Consider the following 19,844-nt stretch of genomic DNA (forward strand, 5'->3'; position numbering starts at 1 on the left):
AACAACATAGCAACTCCCCTTAGCAAACTATTAGCTAAAATTAAGTAATAATGTTAAGAGATGGTCCACGAGTGTTTGAAAACAAGAGCCTAATGATTACCATCGTCAAAAAACAGCACGAAAGTCAAAATCTGTCATATGAACTTTAGAACCAGAGTCCAGCAGTGGCTTTACCACACTAGAAGGAGACGTGAGTATCACAACGCCCAGGCTCATGTGGTAGTCAGACTGCTAAGTAGAGGACTTGATTACTTTCAGCGTAGGTATTGAGATGTGCCAATATACATACAGGAACTTTAGATAATCATTATGAGAGTTTTAGAAGTTGGGTAGTAATTAACGGGGCTACAACTACCCAAAGCACATTTACGTTATAAAGAACATTAATAATTCTCCAGTAAGTTCAAGTGTATTCTTCTTCTTCTTCTTCGTTTAACGTGCTTTTCCCATTTTTTTTATATGGGGTAAGCACGATGCCTTCTTTTGAAGGACTTTGATTTGGCGTTGGGGTAGGCCGTAGCCTCGATCGGCTGCCCTGCCTGACATCGCTTAAACCCCGGTAGTGCATGTGTACATGTATCGTACCAAATCCCCAACTCCCTTTCTCCCAGCAGCGAGGAGAGTTGAGCGGTTAGGTCGACAGTTCGAGACATGTGAGGTGTCTGTTATGTTTTTAGAAGATGTTGGAGTGGCTTTGTTTGTGTGTGTATTAGTTACACAAAATCCCCAACCCATAGTTCACATCAAGGTAGAATTGAGTTGAACACTCTCCTCGTTCCCGCAGGACTAAAGCTGACGCTATCTCGTACTGTTCTCCCAAGGGATGTGCGAAGGACATGTTCAAGCCATCACCGACATCCCTTCGTGATTATCTTATCTAAATATGGAACTTCCGTATTTTCCTTTAATGTTGCCATTTTTAACTATTCCACCACCTGACTTCTGATGTTCCTCTTGAAGCTTTAGTGTTGAGCCAACAAATCTCTCAGATATAGTTCGATGTCATAACATGATTCACGTCCATTTAGCAATGCTAGTCGTTATAGACTAAAATATAATCCTACTTTCGACTTCATTTTCAGTATGTTTGGTTTCCAAATCGTATAAAGCCTGCTCAGTTTTGATTTGTCATTTTTAGTGTTTCGTTAAATTCCACCTCAAAAGAACCTGTACTGAATATCATTGCAATTAATTATTACAAAGAATTAACCTCTAATCCGTTTTCACCTTGTTATTTCATCATTTGTATGAAATTAGACCTCATTACTTCTATTTCCCTTCAATTTATTTTGATTGCCATCTCTCTAGAGATATGAATTCTATTAAGCAAACACAGTAAGTCTCGTTATGCTTTGCTAATTAAGGCAGTGTCATTTGCATTTTCTGAGCCTGTCAACTTATTTTATCGTTTCTCAAACCTGAACGTTAGCTTCCATCTCCAACCTTTTTTTTTCATTATAAAAGCCGTGGAAGAGCAAATAGCAGTGAAGACATTAGTGCAATTTACCATGACAAGACTCCATCAGTAATTAATTTGTATATATTCCATACATGGAAAATTTCGATATTCTGCATATACAATAAATATGGTCCATATACTGTATATATATATATATATATATATATATATATATATATATATATATATATATATATATATATATATATATATATACACACATCACTGGGTAGTAAAAGCCATTATCAATCGTTGATTCTAAATTAGACCATGGTTCAAATTCTGGCCTGCACAGAAGCACTTATCGGTTATAATTCCCATTGTGTGTAAGGTATAATAACTCGATATTAATCTTGTATAAGTTCATATATACATATATATATATATATATATATATATATATATATATATATATATATATATATATATATATATATATATATATATATATATATACAGTATATATATATATAGAAAGAGAGAGAGAGAGAGAGAGAGAGAGAGAGAGAGAGAGAGAGAGAGAGAGAGAGAGAGAGAGTTTAATCATTAGGCAAACGACCAACACAACGAAACCACTCATGTCATACTCCCATTGCGAGAAAGTTTTTCACCCAGAAACCAGATCAGCGTCCCCAGGTCTCCTCTCTTTCTGTGGGAATAAGAGGTTACATTTTATCCGGCTGCTTGCTTCGCTGCAGGGTTTTTGGCCGCAGCGCAGCAGCAGCAGCAGCAGCAGCATTCAGGAATTTCATGAAAATGCAAAACCATGTCTTGAATCAAGGAACAAATATCGGGTTGCTATTTTGTGCCAGAGCCTCTGGAATCGAGGAGTTCGCTCTGCCCGCTTTCTCTTGCTTTTTAGTTGTTTGCTGGCCCCCCAGGTGAGCGTTGGATGACGCTTATGGTTTTATATATGTTTCAGTAGATAAAACCATTGATGAACTGTGGAAGTGGTTGGTTTTATTTGTATATAATAGTAGTTGGCTGTTTGTATATTTAGATTTATATATCCATTCAGTGTTCTCTTTACAAATTTCTTGTGGAAATATATATACATCATACAAATGCAATATATATATATATATATATATATATATATATATATATATATATATATATATATATATATATATATATATATATTCACACACATATATGCGTGTGTATTTTGTGTGTATGTGCACTAATACGTAAGATCAATGTCCAGGACACTAAAATATTAACGCCAATTCTGTGCACTCCAAATACTGAACGAGATTAAGGCATAAGCTGAACATGTCACAAGGATACCTTGGCTACTCTGCATCCGTGAAGTTGTAAAAGAGAGAGAGAGAGAGAGAGAGAGAGAGAGAGAGAGAGAGAGAGAGAGAGAGAGAGGCGGGAGGTTTATTGCTAACCGACTACTGCTTCTGTTACGTGACCTTAGATAGCAAAAGAAAGGTCAGATCTTGTCTAATAGATGTTCTTATAATTGATATTAAAGGGAGCTCATTTCTTAGGTCATATGAAGATGGCTGTTCTTATGATTTCAAGAAATGGCTCATGATGTTCATAGCGGTGTTGTGTCGTTTATATGTTTTTGAAGCTTTCACTTACCTCAATATATTATTATATGATCGTTTTGTTATCATGATTCATCTTTTACCGCACAGATACCGAGATATTTGATTTTTCCTAAGTCCTACATCTCTCTTTCTCTCATAAACGTGTGAAAGAGTCATTTCTCACGAAAAGGTTGGCTGAATTTCTCCCACAAGCTTTTCATAACGTCGTTGCATGATCACGTGACCACATTGTTCTTCCCACACACTTAGCATATTTTCTGAAAATTTTTAAAGTGACCTTATTTTATCCTCTTTTTTTCATGCATTTTCTTGGATGTTTGAATTTTTTTGAATTGGTGATTATTATGCTTTCGCAGATAATCAGGGATTATTTAAGATGTAAGTTTCGTGTGCTCAGAAGGGTTATGGGTTTACAATTTCAGTAGTTTTATTTTTTTTTTCGTGGATCTCTGGAATTTAGAAAATGCTTCAGGCTTATATGCTTTAGGCATATAAGCCGAAGAAAAATTTTTCCTTCCTCCTCCTCCTCCTCCTCCTCCTTTTCCCTTTCCTTTCCTCCTCCTCCTCCTCCTCCTCCTCCTCCTCCTCCTTTCCTTTCCTTTTTCCTTTCCTTTTCCTCCTCCTCCTCCTCCTCATCCTCCTCCTCCTTTTTCCTCCTCCTCCTCCTCCTCCTCCTCCTCCTCCTCCTCCTCCTCCTCCTCCTCCTCCTCCTCCTCCTCCTTTGCCTTTCCTCCTCCTCCTCCTCCTTTGCCTTTCCCTCCTCCTCCTCCTCCTCCCTCCTCCTCTCAAAGCGGCTGTTCGCCCCTTGATAGTTATATTTGTTTGCTGATCAGCAACAGCGTCTCTTTTATAATGCGTGTGGTGTAAAGGGTAACCCAGTGTCCCTTGTCTAGCCCAGCCATGAATAAAAACAATTAAAAAAAAAACGAGGGGAGACAAAGAAATTAGGCTTAAGTGAATGCAGCCATAACCTCGTTGCGGTGGGTTTCGTTCCCAGTCTATAACCTCATCATTGTGTATTTCTCCTAAGCCTTTTATTTTTATTTTATTTCTCGTGTTCTTAAGGTTTCATAAGTTATCAGCCTCGTCACCGTCCATGAAATATTATCGGCAAGTGTAAAATAACTCATTCTCAAAGTACGTCACACCTTCTCTACAAAGTCCAGACCAACTTTGATCCTAATGATAAAATTCAGGAGCTGGATGCCTCCAGAATGTAACATTTTCTAAATTCTCAATGGAACTAGAATAGTTTAGAATGAAATAAAATATGAAAATATATTCAGTGATACAACTCATAAGTTCTATGAACTTTTTAATCAATTTGCCCTCTATTTGCTTAACAAAATTTGATGCATATCTTGAATGCTTCTGTCGTATTATATTTCAAATGCTTCAAAATGTCTAAAAACTAATTTCAAATGTCCATTTTGCAACAAAGTTGAAAGCAACAAATCTTAAAGCTAATGTTTTTGTGCAGAACTGATAATCATCAATACGGATCTTTCAATTGCCAAAGTGCCTTCATAATGAGATCATGAATGATATTGAAATAGTTCAAAATAAGTAGAAGTAATCCCCTTTAAAAAAATACTCTCTCTCTCTCTCTCTCTCTCTCTCTCTCTCTCTCTCTCTCTCTCTCTCTCTGAGAACCCATCTTCTTCCAAAATCATCAATGACTTGCCATCATCATCTCCGTTATCACAATGTTCTGGATCGTTTTCAAGAACTGCAAGATTTTCAGACCTTGTCATCAGCTCCTGTTATGACCAAATATGAAAAGATACTGTTGATATATCTACGTAAGAGTGAGATTTTATGACCTCACATTGCATGGTTCCATTTCACTGATGGTCTGGGAGAAATAAAGAGGGGAAGAAGGGGAAGATAATGGATGGGAAACAAGAAGGAAAGAAACGTTATCGGTCTCGAAGCTGCGATCAGCATAACTTTGTCAAGGTTTACATTTTCGTTGGCAGTGATGTCTGAGTGAAAGGAGTTACTCACAGTTTTCATTCATTTATATGTATGAGAATAAAGGAGAAGTTTAATGTATAATTATAGTTATCTGACTCATAGTATGTATGTGTGCGTGTGTCTTTGTGTGTATGTATGTATATATATGTATGTACAGTGTATATATATTATATATATGTATATATATATATATATAATATATGTATGTATGTACAGTGTATATATATATTATATATATGTATATATATATATATATATATATATATATATATATATACACACACATACACAAACACGCACACATATATACATATATATAAATATATACATATATAAATATATATATATATATATATATATATATATATATATATATATATATGTATGTATATACATATATATACATATATATATTATGTATACATACATATATACATATCACACACACACATATAATATATACAGTATATATATGTATATATATGTATATATATATGTATGTATGTGTACTAAGCTGCCTTCCTTTAAACTGTTCTTCCCTCCAACAATGAGGACTGAATGCACAGTAGGTTAATTTGTTGCGGAGTTTATCTCTGACATTGCAGAAGAGAATGCATTTTTAAAGGATTGTTTTTTCTTGACAGTGCAGTGCAGTTTTCTAATTCAAAAATATTATTAACTTCCTCTGTAATGGGGCACATCTAATTCCTGTAACTTGCGTTACCGGAAAGCGGCTTATTTTCTAGGAGCTCTGTTGAGTTTTCTGACGGTTCGTCAGAACGTTTCTTTGGGCCCCAGCTTCTCTGCTCACTCTGCTCACTCAGATAATTATTTGGGCCATCCTATTTCAAGGTCTAGCAAAATTACTCTGTGGTCTGATTGAAATATTTAGTAAGAGTGTTATAATCTTTGATTTATAAATAAGGATGTTCTGTGATGACATTGGTACAAGATGTCAAAAAACTCCTTTTGAACCTGTATAAACGTTAGTGCTCTCATTAAACTTGAGCCCACTGGTGCATAGCTCGTAGCTTTCATTGTAGGCTAACGAATAGATTTATTGCTCGAAGCACTTCTTTTTTTTTTGATTGGCAGAGGGATGTTTTGGTTATAGGTAAAGATGGGAATACCTTCCCCCCAAAAATCTCGGTCATGCAATGAAAGTATGTGTTGCCGGGACTCAGTCCTCTAGTAATAATCTACGTTCGTTTTGTGAGTGGGTACGTCTTTCTTCAAAAACGCTTATGTGCGTGCAGACTCAGTCAGTGAATTATATATCTACGAGGAATAGAGGGTGATATTAAAGCAACGGAATTTACTTAAATATTTATTAATTTCCTTATGACAAATGTGTTGGCTCCCAGAACAGTAATGATTGTGAAGGTTAGGTTTTATGAAGATTATAAATTAATTTCAAAGGTTGGGTTTTCGAAATCCAGATGAGCTGGATATAAAAAAAATGTTTCAAGGTCCTTCCGGTTACCTGTAAAAATAATTATGATACGGTTTTATAAATACAACAGGTAAATTCAGTATATGCAGGTGCATGAATATGTTAATATTCAAATATACATACGAGACTGCATGCAAAAACAGATACTAATCACATTTTAGATTAATGTGCATATCTGTCTATTAACCTAGCACTTATTTTCCCGAATTATCTATCTGCGACATAGCAATAACGACGCCCTTGCTAAGGAGTTTGATAGTGTGATGAATCTTACCGTCAATCTGGGCTGCTCCCAGTGGAGACGGTGGTTATGTGCATCCCTGTGGAAAGCGAGAGTTCAGTCTTCTTCCGCTGATGAATGTCTGCAAGGGGGCTCCTGTGTTTTTGGTCCCATGGCTTGCAATTGCTTGCGCATTCGATGGAAGTAGAAGGTTGGGAAGCGGTCGAGGTAGAGTTCCCTAGTGATTCATGGTGGCAAAACAAATAATGTTAATTGTTTATGAATATTACAGTTCTCTTGAAAAGTGTTAATTTACTTTTCCTAAAAGCTGTTGACTTATCAGCTTCGCAGGATTGCGCGAAAAGTGATGAATGGATGTTCAGACAGTGGTTAATGATGTTGATTTAAGGAAAACGTCAGCTTCATGATGTTCGTGAAAGAAAATGTGATTCATAGATTTGATAAGTAAATTAATCATGTCTTGGAAATAATGAAATAAAACTGAAATAATCCAGAGTATTTTAGCATCTGTGCTAATTGCCCTGGTAAATTTTTGCAGTCTGTGATTATCCAATTAAATTTTAATATTTTCTTAACTTGTTGCGTTATAGTCATTGCTGTTTATTAGTAAAAAGCCAAATATCTCATCTTTTAATTAAATATCTTTCACAACAGTTAAACTTGAAGTAGTGTTTCCCTTATCCATGATAACTTTAAGACTTTCTCTAAATTAACGTTAAATACCAATTTTTTCCTACTTATGGGTAAAACTACTGAAAAGGATGAAAGAAAGATTTCAGGCCAGAAATCCCAAATTTTGCTGTAATTTCATCTTACTTTTTCAAACCTGGTCACTAAGTTCAATGTGGTGCAATGTACTTCAAGAACCATACAGGTGCAATGAGCAAAATCCACCTAGTGCTTTCATGTATTAAATATTTACATCTTCAGGATAGATTACAGCCCTGTATTGTATATCGAAGATGCACATGTTTAAAACTCGAGTATGCTAAGCACTGATTTGTTTCTCGCGGCTCTTGTAAGTACACTCCTAGAGACACCTGGCACCAATGTTTAGCTGCAAGTTACTGGCTAGTTATAGTAGACTTTCTTGCATGTAGTTCTGAAACTGCATTTTCCCTTTATATCATTATTTTAAACCTACAGTACCATTGCTTTGTTTCATTTTTTAATTGGGCATGTTCGACATTTGTCATAGACAGTCACAAATTTGTCATGGACACTCATACATTTTTTAGAGGTCATGATTGGATTTTGAAAAAGACGTGTTTTGAGAAAGGAATTTTTTTCTGTTGTTAAGTATGAATAAGCGTGCTCACATATATATATATATATATATATATATATATATATGTATATATGTGTGTGTGTGTGTGTGTGTGTATGTATATATTATATATATATATATATATATATATATATATATATATATATATATATATATATATATATATATATATATATATATATATATATATATATATATATATATATATACATATATATATATATATATATATATATATATATATATATATATATATATATATATATTTATATATACTATATATATATATATATACATATATATATATATATATATATATATATATATATATATATATATTATATAGAATACTTGAAAACTCAACAACAGAAACTATAACCTTAAAGACGTCTCACCTTCCTTTTCCAAAGACGACGATGTTTCATGCGACAGCCGGAACCTCTCCATGAACTCGAGATGGGGGTCGTCCTTGGCTAGACTCTCGGTCATGACGACTACTTCCATGTCGTCAGTACTGCTGGTCATGGGGGTCGCGCTCTTCCTCCCCCTCCCCGGTTTTTCTCCGTTGAGGACCATTATTTTAGCCGTGCTCCTGCCGCCTTCCCTCATTTGGTCTTTGTCTTGGCTTTGCAGAGTTCGCTGGTTTCTGAGACAGTGGTGTCTTATCGAGAAAATGAGACCTAATAACACTGGAAACAAATGGATTGAATATTAGTTGATGTGGGAGCAAAGGAACAAGTGTTTGGTTATGCGTCTTATTTAAGATAAAGGATGTCTTTCTATAAACTTTATAATATTTGATGGCAATATTTCGCTGGTAGTTAACGGAATGAGAAGAGAAGAATTTATTGAGCAATAATATCGTGAATATTTTCCATTGTATTTGTTTAACGGATGCGATAATGCAATTAGGAACTGCAAAAATCAAGATTACAGAGATTGACTAGCAAGACATACCATGGTAAGAAAATGTAAATTATATATATATATATATATATATATATATATATATATATATATATATATATATATATATATATATATATATATATATATATATATATATATATATATATATATATATATATATATATTTATATATATATATATATATATATATATATATATATATATATATATATATATATATATATATATTATATATATATATGTGTGTGTGTGTGTGTGTACTTACAATTTATATATACTATATATATATATATATATATATATATATATATATATATATATATATATATATATATATATATATATATATATATATATATATATATATATATATATATATATATATATATATATATATATATATATATATATATATATATATATATATATATATATATATATATATATATATATATATATATATATATATATATATATATATATATATATATATATATATATATATATATATATATATATATATATATATATATATATATATATATATATATATATATATATATATATATATATATATATATATATATATATATATATATATATATATATATATATATATATATATATATATATATATATATATATATATATATATATATATATATATATATATATATATATATATATATATATATATATGTATATATGTATATTATCTTTGATCAGTAGTACAAAAACATTTGATTTATATTGCGAACTTTCCCAAAAGCACAGATTTACAAGGAAAAATTCACTGCACAAAAGACCTAGTATGTCCGATGTCACATTTCCCGTTTTCATAATGCAGTTCAAAATAAGGTGCAGCAACATTCCAAAGAATTTTTTTCCGATGACAATGACATTTCCACTCATTTAGTCACAATTTCACGTATCCCTGTAATGGTTCTCATTAATTTTTTTTTTTTTGAAAGGCAGTAAGGTGAAAAAAAATTCTAATGGCACATTTACACTTGAAGCTGTACATGATATTTGAGTCTCATCCTGCTGAAGGAATTACTTCTAAATTTGTGATAAAATGGAAAGAAAGTAAAGATATTCAACTGAGAATTATAAGTTTTTTCTCACGCGTATATTAAAATCAATTAGAAACAGATCATTTGTTAACATGGTTCTTATGTACGAAATCAGAGAACGTTTACACAATCGATTCTTCTTGGAATTCGTCACTAATTAAGTGTTCATGAAGCCACCTGTTCATTAGTGCAGGAAAACAGAAGAAGAAAAAGAACGGAAAGGGGACGCAGAAAGGAATAAAAATTCAAGCAAAGATAGAAAACTCTGAGTTTAACGTTGAAAGCCCAGCGCTTGATTTGAAAATTCTTGACATTACAGCGGTTGAGAGCGCTTCCTGATTTAGCAAAAGTGACCATAAACTGTTTGCTTAAATTAAAAAAGGAAATTCCGAAGTAATTTTCGAGGGTATTAAGACAGATGTAAATATCCTTCAGTTTTATAGTTATTTAGATATTTTATGATAAAACTATTAAAACGTAAAGAGCACAATATTTCTACTTCATTTAATTCAGCGTCGTGAATTACAATTAACTTACCTTTAAGCTATAAAACATATCTATGTCAAAGGAAATTGCATGGGTAAATATAATGTGAAGAAATGCAGAGCAGATTATTGGTAAAAGTTATAAACAAAAGTAGCCCTCCATTTTACGGACCTCATTTGTTGCAGCCATGAAGCCAGATATTGGGACGCCGCACATGTCAAGTCGATAAAGGGAGCCTCTACTGATATTTATAGGCAGCATTATCTCCTGCGTAAACCCGCGCTTTTGCCTGAAAATCCACACAAAAGACCAATGGCGTTACTTACCCAGCACCAAAAGGAGATTGTGACCGTGGCGATGAGTGCTTGGGTCGTGAAAGGTCTGGCCGGAGTGTCCCATTTTCGAAATTGGCAGTTCTCTCCCAGGAACTGCCTCTCGCAGTGGCAGGAGTACCCCGGGTGGAGGTTGTGGCAGGAGCCCGTTCAAACAGGGGCTCCAGAGGCATTCGTTAATGTCCTTGCAGGTGTTGCCGACAGACTGGAGACCGTGGCCGCAGCTGAAAGATCCCAGGTGGTTATGTACGCGGTGCATGCGTGCGTAACTATTAATTTAGAAATTTTGTCAGACTGTAAAAGCCCGGCCGTATATGGTTACATGTATATACGTATAAGGTACTAACTATATCATTACGATACTGTAGATATCTTTATTAAAACAAAATAACAATTAAGAGCTTCTGATATTTTGTATAAAGTACTTCTTCAGGTTAGAAATAAAAAATCACTTCATAAAATTTGTAAGGGCCTTAGAAATAGATTTCTGAAATACAAAAAAATACCATTTAATTAATTTTCTTTTTTATCTTTTGCTCAAGTTAAGCAAGTTCTAATAGTAAGCAACTTGCTCCTAAAAGAAGAGGAAAAATATGTTGAGTAGAACATGAATGAAATATATGGGGATTTAGAAAGTGACCTATCAAACAATAGATAAAATTTTATAAGCCTTAGGAAAGAGAAAGTTGGGACCTTGAAAGTCTGTTCAGCGCTGGAGCAGAGTGTTCAAGTCTTTGAGGGAGGAAGGAACAGACCCAGAAACTGCAAGGGCTACATTTGATTCATTATATATATTATGTAGAATTCGGAAGAGACCTAAAGTTAAAGTGCCAATACATAGAATGCAAAGGCGTTGGAGCTGAAAACCGCAAGGTGTAAGAATCGGGAAAAAAAGCTTGTAGGATGGAAGTTTGTGGTAGACGCTCCATTGCTAAGATTCCTGTGTATATGTATGAAATGGCTACCACTAAGGATGTTGTAGTATTGGCTTTTGTCTTTTTCTAAGACTCTCCATCTTAAAACAAATGATTTATATATAATATATATATATATATATATATATATATATATATATATATATATATATATATATATATATATATATATATATATATATATATATATATATATATATATATATATATATATATACACACACATATATATATATATATGTGTGTGTGTAATTTAATAGCCACAATGCCCTCTTAACTTCTCGAATTCTTCGCGCTTTTTTGGATATGCTTGTAACTACGAAGCCGTGAGATCCAAACGCAAGAAATTGAAGAGACTGTGATGGCCGGTCGCGGGAAACGAACCCACGTTACCATAATCACAAGGAGGTGCACGTGACTTTAGTAAAGGCGAATACCACAAAAAAAAATAATAGAAGTGCTGTTCCAATAGCTTTCCTGTTTTATTTATCTATTTATTTTTATATTAGTCCGACGGTCCATGAATACACACAGAAGCTGTTGGTAACGAATATCTACTGGTTATTTTTGTGTAGTATTCTCCCATTCATTCATTCATTATATATATATATATATATATATATATATATATATATATATATATATATATATATATATATATATATATATATATATATACACACACATGTACATGACTGAAATCCAGCGGTATAATCCACAATATCTCCATTTTAAGAAAATATAATTCTCTTCCCCTTACCTGCATGATGGCTCGGGCCAAGTAGGACTGCAGGTGAGAGGGACTTTGCAAGAGATATTCTGGCAAATATCTGGGAGGACGCAGCCATGCAGAAGTCCCTCTTGGGTCGTGACCTGACCCCATTTGCTGCTGTTGGTCACGGGAGGAATTGGCAGTTGGTGACCCGAAATACGAAGGTCATCAATACAGACTGCACGGAAATAATTTAATAAAAATTGGTATCATTTTCATAATTAGGCTTTTATTCTAAGATATCACTTTTCTTCCTATAAATATCTACCTATATATCTATCTGTTAGTAAGGTTATGTTTCTATGTAGTTCATAGGATCTATCAGTGTATATACTTATATACAGTCAGGCATATCAAGGATACATTTTTTACTGTGCTATACAACAAAACTTATCCCATATGAAGGGAAAGGAGTTCTTTGTAACAGTTATATTCCCGTTCGACAGGGAGCAGAAATCTCCATTTAAATCCACTAACAAACCATATACTGATAAGAGTAAAGTAATATGAATGTCAGTATTGATTGTAGAGCCAAAACTTCTTCGTAGAAAAGAAAGAAAAATAATTGTGGCCTTTGAGATGAGCTACCTACTTACTACCTGTTTCGTACGCGTGGGAAAACCATGCTTGAGATATATTTGATTCAAATAACTGAGTTGACAGAAGTATAAAAAATGTTAGAAGACTCTCATACATACCAGGAATGAAAGTGGATGAACGTTCCGGGGAAGAAAGTATTTTATATAGTTTTTCTGTTCAGTAAACTACGAAGTCTGTGACAAAATTCTGAAATGTCTACTGGAATTACTGATAGAATTAAATGAAGAATCTCACCTCCTTGTAAATCGTTATGTACAGTGAGAAGCTTAGTGCCCGTGTACTCGGGGATTCCACCAATGGTGACCCCATCGTTGCGGTTTACTTCTAGAGACGTGGGCATCTCTTTTATCCAGTCTTCAGCCCTGTGTGTAACGAGGCTCGGGAAGGATTCATTCTGTAAGAACCCATCTCCATCGTCTACAGCGATCTTCAGATTATGCCCATGACGCTCTGCTCGAAGCAAGTGCCAGTTGTCATCACCCAAAAGGAACCCTTCTATGCAGACTATTTGCGATGGCTTCCCTGTCGTGAATGCTTCCAAGCAGACCCTTCCTGCATGGAGCTGTTTTGTTTATGTAGTAAAAAGAAAAAAGAGGACAATGAAGAAATTTCTCTTGGAAAATGAAGTAGCTCGGTGAAAGCCTGATAACAACCTAGATATGCCCATGGAGTTTTTCATATTATTCCAAAATGTTATTCAAAGTGTTTCGCTCCTGTAGATTGTCAACTCAGCAAAGAGAAGTGATTACCTGTATCGAGAGTGAGTGCTGAGCATGACGATCTGCCACACGTATAAGCAACCCCTCTGGTTGACCTTGTGCCTTCATTCTTATTTGTAGACTCAGTGAATGATGGGACGGCGTGAATGATAAGGCCACTTTATAGTAGGAAGCTGGACCTAGAGTTGCTGGTGCATTAGGCTGCTGACAATCTGGCCCTGTGAGACCTGGTTTGCAAATGCAGCTTGGTAGCTCAGTCCCACTCTGGCACATTCCATTCGAAATGCAACTACTGGCATCACCTTCGCAAGGTTCCTGTTCCTGTTCCTGTCGGCAACCAGGTTGACTTCCTTGGCTTAATGGTGGCTCACCTAAGTCTAAAAGCTGTAAAGAATTTGTAATATTTTATATCTTTCCTCATCAGTTAATGTTCCCATAACTTGCTTTTCAAATTTTACTCTTGTAAATGGTAAAGAAGGTATATGAATGATTTCCTTGGCTTAATGGTGGCTCATCTAAGTCTAAAAGCTGTAAAGAATTTGTAATATTTTATATCTTTCCTTGTCAGTTAATATTCCCATAGCTTTTTTCAAATTTTACTCTTGTAAATGGTAAAGAAGGTATATGAATGACTTCCTTGGCTTAATGGTGGCTCATCTAAGTCTAAAAGCTGTAAAGAATTTGTAATATTTTATATCTTTCCTTGTCAGTTAATATTCCATAGCTTTTTTCAAATTTTACTCTTGTAAATGGTAAAGAAGGTATATGAATGACTTCCTTGGCTTAATGGTGGCTCATCTAAGTCTAAAAGCTGTAAAGAATTTGTAATGTTTTATATCTTTCCTTATCAGGTAATGTTCCCATAACTTTTTTCAAATTTTACTCTTGTAAATGGTAAAGAAGATATATGAAAGGTCTAAAACTTTTCAGAAGGAGAGACAAACAGAAAACATACTCTCGTACGCAAATGTAAAAGATTGACTGAACATTTCTTAAAAATTTAAAATGTAACCTCTAGGAAGATTGTCTGTTCTCACCTCACCGTTGATTGTAATATGTGACATGCATCCATTTAGTGGCTGTATGATTGGTCCCTCAGCCCACTGATAACCATCGTAATCACCGTCGTGGGCTAACCCACCCAGTTGAAGTGGGCCTGAGATAACCCACGATAACAAACGATCAGGGTGAGTCCAAGAGGCCCTGGCAGCGCAGTGGGCATCATCAGTTTGGTATTTCCAGTTTTGACCACAGGCATCAATTACCATCGAAACGCCCTGTAAATTCCAGAAATAATGTTCAAAGTTGACCCCAAAAATCATGGAACAATGTACATTTTTACTTTGTTAAGAAGTAAGATGCCTTATCCATACTCAAACGCCTTTTAAAAGGTCCGCTTCTGGGTTTGTGAACATATTTTCTTGTATTCTAAATAATAAGGAAATAGTAGTAGTTCAATAGTGTTGAAAAGATTAATAAAACATATTGCAAAGGAAGTACACCATCTTCATATTAAATAGGGTACGGTAACTTGAGAAATATTAAAATCAATGAAGAAATGGAGATTCCTTTTGTCATATAAAAACAGTGTCAGCCAAACAATGACAAATATCATATCGTACCCCATGATCCAATCTGACATGTATTGTATGCCAGAATCCATCATTAACTTGAGTATTAACGTGTAGCTTTGCTCTGCCAGCCCAGCTGTCTGTCAGTAGTTCAGGAAAGCCATCTGACACCTGAATGGCCATGAATGGAAGTTTGTCCCCTGTAATTTCAATAGGCCCTGAATAGAGGAGAAGTGCCTCCTCTGTTGTGTCAGGATTTTCAAAGACATTGTGGATGGAAAGCACGGTGGAATGGAAGGCAGCCAAGACCATCCAGAACCCATGAAAGACCGAGACAGAACTTTGCAGTTGTAGCCCACCGACCCTCCTGGGCAGATGCACCTGTCATAATCGAAAACGAGAAGTCAGTCAGTAGTTACTCGACAGGAGTCAGGAGCAATTTTTAAACACAATCAAATGGTATCACATGCATATTTTAAAGAGCCACATTTTCAGAAGATTTATTTTGGCTTAGCTGCTGGCAACCTTACCTTTTCCCGTCTGAGAATTGTACGCATCTTCCACCATTTAGGCAAGACCCTGGTGAACAAGCTTGCTCCTGACGAGGTTGAGACATGGAGGGACTCTTGCAGTCATAAAACTGCTTCAGCCGAGGTGTCACTAGGGAAGTGTTGTTTGTGTCTATGACCTAGTTAAAACGATGCTTTGTTCAGTGATTGCAGCCATTTTACTTTTTATAAACAAGTCATTAATAGTGGTCCACCTAGAATCAAGTCCATAAGGAGAAACTTGAATCGCTTTACCAACTAGTATTTCATGAAAGACCGGTAACCAGAGTAATTTGATGCTATAGCGCCTTTTGTAGTGTATCTCCATTTTCTTTATTCAGATATCTTTTTATTGCCATGAACTCACCATTTACTAAAAAAAAAAAAAGACTAGCATGTCTTTTATTAATGTTACAAAAAATGAAATTCTAGTGAAATTTATGGATATTTCTTGTTCATTTACTCTCTACCTGCTGGACCTGTGAGTTAATGTTATAGCGGAGGATTTTATTTTATGGTTAATGGCAAGTTTGATAACCATCATAAGGACACCACTATCTGGTTACACTTCCGGGATACACACAGACTAAGACTGCATTTTTTTTTTTAAAGAAAAGACAAGATTTCTCAAAACAGACATTCCAGGAGACGTTTGCTCGGCAGATTAGTAGTATTCCCTGGAATTAATAGTCTTTCAAATTCTGAAATGTACCAGATGCGCTCACTTGAAATATACTAACAGTTCGTGATGTAACCACATTAGCGGTTTTTTTTTTTTTTTGACAGCAGAAAATAGAAACCTCAAAATAGATTCATTTTACTCCTACCTGCAGATGAATGATACTTGAAGACACCGACGCCATGGGGCTTGGGCCCCCGCTGGCATCAGCTTTGTATCGTGTGGTGTAAAAGTCCTTATTCTCGAATGCTTCTCTTTCCCTTCCAACGTCCCCATTGTCGTCTGATTCCCAATCCTCGGCGTCTCTGTCGGTATCTTCGAATGGATTGTCTCCCTGGGGCTTGGCAGGGTTTTTCTCCCTGTATTTGGTAGCTTCGAGTTTGATCATTCGATGGTCGTGGTGGTGGTCCTTGTCCTTCAGTCCTAAGTACATGCCGTCCATTCCCTCCACGGTGACGTTAATTCCAGCAGACGTTTCCAGCTGACATGGAAAGATAATTGTGATTTGTATCGCTGTATCCGAACAGAATGGTTTTCGCAGTAGGTTGATTCCAAAGGAAAAGTTATACCTTTCATTTCTTATCTTGCATGTCATGTGAAGGTTTCATTTACCCACAGTAGTATCAATTGCATTCGCAAATGAATGAGAATATTGAATCAGGAAATAGTTTTGATGTAAAAAAATACCTTTCATTTATTTGTCCATTTGGCCCTTTTTAGGCATGTAAGTGTTTGTTACTACTTTGTTGGTGTATGCGTATGTGTGTGCGTGCATTTGTACATGAGGAGACAGGCATAACCACAAATTTGATTAACCAACTTATGATCCACATTTGTTTGTGATTTAAATTTCATGTATGCTTTCTTACGACGCGTTGCCCCACAGATAAACATTTGCTATTTTTTCATCGTTACCGCGATAGAGGTGTAAAAACTGAATTTAAAAATAATTCTCCCCCTTCAGTTTTTCTTGTCGTTTGATAGAGTCAGAATACAACTCACAGATGAAACTCATATTCATTCAAAACATTTTTTGTAAGTATCATTTAGTAAGTTAAGTATACCTTAGTTTTACCAGACCACTGAGCTGATTAACAGCTCTCCTAGGGCTGGCGCGAAGGATTAGACTTATTTTACGTGGCTAAGAACCAATTGGTTACCTACCAACGGGACCTACAGCTTATTGTGGAATCCGAACCACATTATACCGAGAAATTAATTTCTATCACCAGAAGTAAATTCCACAAATTCTTCATTGGCCGGCCGGAGACTCGAACTCGGACCTAGCTGAGTGCTGGCCGAGAACTCTACCGACTCGTCCAACGATGAACTAGTGTCATTTAATGAAATCAATTTTGTGCTTTCTTGTAATGATCAAAGATCCCGAATTATTTGTTGTGAACAAGGGTACTAAGGTTTCTTAAAAAAAAAAAAGTTCATAGTTCAAACTACGTTTTAGACAACCCTGATCATAACCGAATTGCTCCATCGAGCATGCAACTGTTTGCTGTTGAGGACGAGCAAATTGATGTTATTCTCCCTCTTCCAAACCAATGTATATTGCACCGATGCCTTTAGCGCGCACGCCCATGAAAGATCCACTGATAATTGTCATTTAGCATATCATTATATTTTACGAATACATTGTAAAACTGAAACTTACCTGGCGTTTGTGAAGGCTAAGAAGTCCTTTAAGTTTCACAGGATTCATGAAGTCACCCGTTTTGTTTCTGACTGTAATCCACACGGAAACGGCGGGCACCGAATGTGCGGTGCCATCTGAAAGTGAGGAGGAAGAAGAAGAAGAAGCGAGAGAATCGTGGCCGTTTTGTTGATGCCGAATGATTACAGAAGAAAACCGCGACGCCTCGGATTTCTGGCGGATGCCGTCCTTATGGTCGCCGTCACTGTTGCCATAAACGCTGACGACTTCCAGAATGTGTTCTTCTTTCCCGACCATGGAGAGAATGTAGTCTGTCAGGTGACCTAACACGCCGCCACCTTCCTGTGAGGGAAAAAATGGCACGCTGATACGGCTTTCAGGATAATTCTGAATTGTCATTTTGGTTTACTACCACTGTGTATCAGGCCTTGGTCAATGGCTTAGAAGTAAAGTCGAACCGAGCGGGACCTGCTTCCAGCCCCTTATTTTTTCACCTGTGGTAATGCATACATGCATACATACATATATATATATATATGTATATATATATATATATGTATGTATATATGTATATATATAGTTATGTGTATGTATGTATGTAGTATATATGTATATATTATATATATACTTATATATATATATACATATATATATGTGTACATATATATACAGTGTATATATATATGTATATATATATATATATATATATATATATATATATATATATATATATATATATATATATATATATATATATCTTAAGCATTATACAACACTATTTATAAAGCAACTGCAGCGTCATGCACAACTAAAAACCCCAAACTCGCACGCTGCATTCTCACAAAAGACGATAAATGCGTTTCCTCACCACAGGATTCCAGTCCTTAGTGATTTTGTCCGGAGTGGCGGGGAAGACAGTGATGGGAGCGGCGTTCACCAGAGTTTTATGTTCCAGAGTCTTCGCTATGACGGTTACGTTGGCCGACACTCCCCTCTGCCTCGAAACTCGGTCGCTGACGGAAAATTGCAGGAGATACCTAGTGAACACAAAAACGTCCGCTCAGATTACTTGTGTTTGCCTGAGAGTTTGTGAAGCTTTAAAACTTTGTGGCAGCGAGTATAAACTTGGTTGATTACTGTCTGCGTGAAACATTTTATAATTTATATATTGTTTTAAAAGTACATGGATGTTGAAATTTTTCAGTATGCTGATTCTGATAATGGCACCCATTCACAACTGGGTCGACAGGTTGGTGGGCAGGCTACGACCGTACAGCTGTCCATGTGAAATCCCATTCATTTTCCTACCATGGACCTATAGCCATCAACTTATATACATGCCCACACAATATATATATATATATATATATATATATATATATATATATATATATATATATATATATTATATATATATATATATATATATATATATATATATATATATATATATATATATATATATATATATATATATATATCAGACACACACTAGAAGAAATAAAAACGGTTGTAAACCCTGGCCAATGTCGGCTTTTTATTTCTAAGCCATC

At 35.0% G+C, this 19,844-nt stretch overlaps 1 protein-coding gene across 1 annotated transcript in view; it reads right to left on the reverse strand.

The window, feature by feature from the left end:
• Positions 1-6,315: 6,315 nt before the first annotated feature.
• LOC136824975 (uncharacterized) overlaps positions 6,316-19,844 on the reverse strand; it is a 69,012-nt gene continuing 55,483 nt past the window's right edge. Inside the window, exons 14-26 of the mRNA XM_067080960.1 lie at positions 19,160-19,328; positions 18,292-18,633; positions 16,777-17,109; positions 15,932-16,089; positions 15,453-15,782; positions 14,868-15,107; positions 13,861-14,214; positions 13,346-13,673; positions 12,500-12,689; positions 10,799-11,028; positions 8,379-8,672; positions 6,729-6,912; positions 6,316-6,484 (exon numbers count right to left, since the gene is read on the reverse strand). Of these exons, the coding sequence (XP_066937061.1) occupies positions 15,545-15,782; positions 15,932-16,089; positions 16,777-17,109; positions 18,292-18,633; positions 19,160-19,328 (1,240 nt within the window). The 3' untranslated portion in view covers positions 6,316-6,484; positions 6,729-6,912; positions 8,379-8,672; ... (4 more) ...; positions 14,868-15,107; positions 15,453-15,544. The remainder of the gene's footprint in view (positions 6,485-6,728; positions 6,913-8,378; positions 8,673-10,798; positions 11,029-12,499; positions 12,690-13,345; positions 13,674-13,860; positions 14,215-14,867; positions 15,108-15,452; positions 15,783-15,931; positions 16,090-16,776; positions 17,110-18,291; positions 18,634-19,159; positions 19,329-19,844) is intronic.

Source organism: Macrobrachium rosenbergii, chromosome 36, assembly GCF_040412425.1.
Source record: "Macrobrachium rosenbergii isolate ZJJX-2024 chromosome 36, ASM4041242v1, whole genome shotgun sequence".
Lineage (NCBI taxonomy): Eukaryota > Metazoa > Arthropoda > Malacostraca > Decapoda > Palaemonidae > Macrobrachium > Macrobrachium rosenbergii.